We start from the raw sequence: 3,054 nt of genomic DNA on the forward strand, positions 1-3,054 counted from the left end.
ATATATATGCCACTAGAGTAAGATTACTTAAAAATAATACTTTTTTTTTTAACTTTTTCTCTATTTGACAGAGTTCTGACAGCGATTTCAAAGTAATGTTTATATCTGCTTCTAACTATAGAGCTCGTCTGAGTGAGTGGAAAGCTGGCAAAGGAAGAGTGCTGAAAAGGCCCCCTAACTCAGTAGTTACTCAGCATGAGCCTGAAGGACAAAATGAAAACCAGTTAGGTCTTTTGGACTACTATGGCAGAAGAAGATGAACAAAGATTATTTACTGAAAAAGTAAACAACACATTTTCTGAATGCCTGAACTTGATTAATGAGGTAGAGTCTATAATTTGCTTAGCATTTTATAGTTTGCAAATTACCTTCATAAACATTGTTTCGTTAAATTATATTGTCAGTCTTTTCGACCAGGAGATGTTGGTAATACTATGTTGACTTAACATTAACTCTGAGATTATTTTAACAATTACTTAATTGTGAGATACACTGCTTCATTCATTAATTGTGAGCTTATTATCCTTTAATTGACTACATTTTGCATTGAGTTCATATAAATATACAGGTTGAGTATCCATTATCCAAAATGCTTGGGACTAGAAATAATTGAAGATGTTTTTTGTTGGATTTTGAAATATTTGCATATACATAATGAGTTATCTTGGGGATGGGATCCACAGAATTCATTTACGTTTGTTTTTGCTTTTGAGACAGAGTCTCACTCTCACCCAAGCTGGAGTGCAGTGGTATGATCTCAGCTCACTATAACTTCTGCCTCCTGGTTTGAAGTCATTCTCCTGCCTCAGCCTCCGGAGTAGCTGGGATTACAGGCGTGCACCACATGCCTGGCTAATTTTTTGTATTTTTAGTAGAGACAGGGTTTCACCATGTTGGCCAGGCTGGTCTTAAACTCCTGGCCTCATATGATCCACCCACCTCGGCCTCCCAAAGTGCTGGGATTACAGGTGTGAGCCACCACGCTCGGCCTCATTTATGTTTTATATATAGCTTATACATTGTAGCCTAAAGATACAATATTTTTTATAAGTTTGTGCATGAAACAAAGTTTGTGTACATTGAACCATCAGAAAACAAAGGTGTCACTTTGTCAGCCACCCATTGGATAGTCTGGTTGTTTGGCAATACTGTCATTCCTCACTCTGAATTTCTATGCTACCAATAAGCAATTATTCTCTTACACTTATTTACACATAATTACTTAACAGTTTAAAAAAAGACACATTAATACAGTGAAAAATACATTCAGAGTAACTAAGCAGCACAGTAGCATCATCAGAACACCTGTATCAGCTGTTAAGACAATAGCAACAACAAAACAGTAGCATGTTTTCAATCTCCATCTATGACGTGTTTAATTAAGAGGTATTTTACACTGTATTTTATTTTATTTTATTTATTTTATTTTATTTTATTTTTTTGAGACGGAGTCTCGCTCTGTCGCCTGGGCTGGAGTGCAGTGGCCGGATCTCAGCTCACTGCAAGCTCCGCCTCCCGGGTTTACGCCATTCTCCTGCCTCAGCCTCCCGGGTAGCTGGGACTACAGGCGCCCACCACCTCGCCCAGCTAGTTTTTTGTATTATTTAGTAGAGACGGGATTTCACCATGTTAGCCAGGATGGTCTTGATCTCCTGACCTCGTGATCCACCCGTCTCGGCCTCCCAAAGTGCTGGGATTACAGGCTTGAGCCACCGCGCCGGCCAAGTATTTTATTTTTTTAGGTGAGAAGAAACATCAGAAGCAGTTGAAGGACCAGGAAGTGGGTCCTCTAGGGATAAGGAGTCATTCTGCTGGATGGCTTTTTAAGATGTTTACTTCAGAGTCACCTGTCTCATTAGCAGTGGTTTTTGTCTTAGAACTTTGTGTTTGATTTTATAAAGGAACATGATAACTTTTTCTGTTCTGAATAAATGCTGCTCTAGTTCTTCCATAAGCCTGTCACATGTTTTCACCTTGTCACCTATAGGTACATCTTCTGCAGTGTTAATGATGGTCATCTTCATTGTGATGTTGATACTCAAAAGTTTTGGATTTCAGATTTTGGATTTTCAGATTAGGGATACTCAACCTGTATCAAAGGGATAATTGGATTTTTTTACTGAATTACAAATATTTGATTCCTCTGAGATAATTAATGTGTAAAACCCTGAGGTGATATTACTGTTTCTAATATTTTGTTTCTTACATCTGTTCATCATATTTACACATTATTTTTTACGTTCATTACACATTTTACCAAAGACTAGCAACACAAATGTTGTGTGAGTCATTATTATCACAGATTAACTTACCTAAAATACTCAAAAAAATTCCATTCATCTGGCCAGGTGGGGTGGCTCATGCCTGTAATCCCAGCATTGTGGGAGGCCAAGGTGGGCCGATCACCCGAGGTCAGGAGTTTGAGACCAGCCTGGCCAACATGGTGCAACCCTGTCTCTACTAAAAATACAAAAATTAGCTGGGCATGGTGGTGAGCACCTGTAATCTCAGCTACCCGGAAGGCTGAGACGGGAGAATTGCTGAACCTGGGAGGCCAGAGATTCCAGTGAGCCGAGATGGTGCCATTGCACTCCAGCCTGGGCAACAAGAGCAAAACTCTATCTCAAAAAAAGAAAAACAGAAACAAAATCCCATTCATCTAAGCCAACATCATGTTTTTGAATTTATTGCAGAATTTTGCTATTTAGACCAAAATCCTATGGAGTGTAATAATCAGCTCCTTGCCGGGCACGGTGGCTCAAGCCTGTAATCCCAGCACTTTGGGAGGCCGAGACGGGCGGATCACAAGGTCAGGAGATCGAGACCATCCTGGCTAACATGGTGAAACCCCGTCTCTACTAAAACATACAAAAAACTAGCCGGGTGAGGTGACGGGCGCCTGTAGTCCCAGCTACTTGGGAGGCTGAGGCAGGAGAATGGCGTGAACCCGGGAGACGGCGCTTGCAGTGAGCCAGGATCCAGCCACTACACTCCAGCCTGGGCGACAGAGCGAGACTCCGTCTCAAAATAAATAAATAAATAAAATAAATAAAA

At 40.5% G+C, this 3,054-nt stretch overlaps 1 protein-coding gene across 1 annotated transcript in view; it reads left to right on the forward strand.

Moving 5' to 3' along the window:
* The first annotated feature begins 243 nt into the window (after positions 1 to 243).
* The window catches only part of LOC108524237 (cytoskeleton-associated protein 2), a 12,723-nt gene continuing 9,912 nt past the window's right edge, over positions 244 to 3,054 (forward strand). Inside the window, 1 exon segment of the mRNA XM_017865228.1 lies at positions 244 to 324. Within this exon segment, the coding sequence (XP_017720717.1) occupies positions 244 to 324 (81 nt within the window).

The sequence above is a fragment of the Rhinopithecus bieti genome, unplaced genomic scaffold (genome assembly GCF_001698545.2).
Source record: "Rhinopithecus bieti isolate Rb0 unplaced genomic scaffold, ASM169854v2 scaffold_82390, whole genome shotgun sequence".
Classification (NCBI taxonomy): domain Eukaryota; kingdom Metazoa; phylum Chordata; class Mammalia; order Primates; family Cercopithecidae; genus Rhinopithecus; species Rhinopithecus bieti.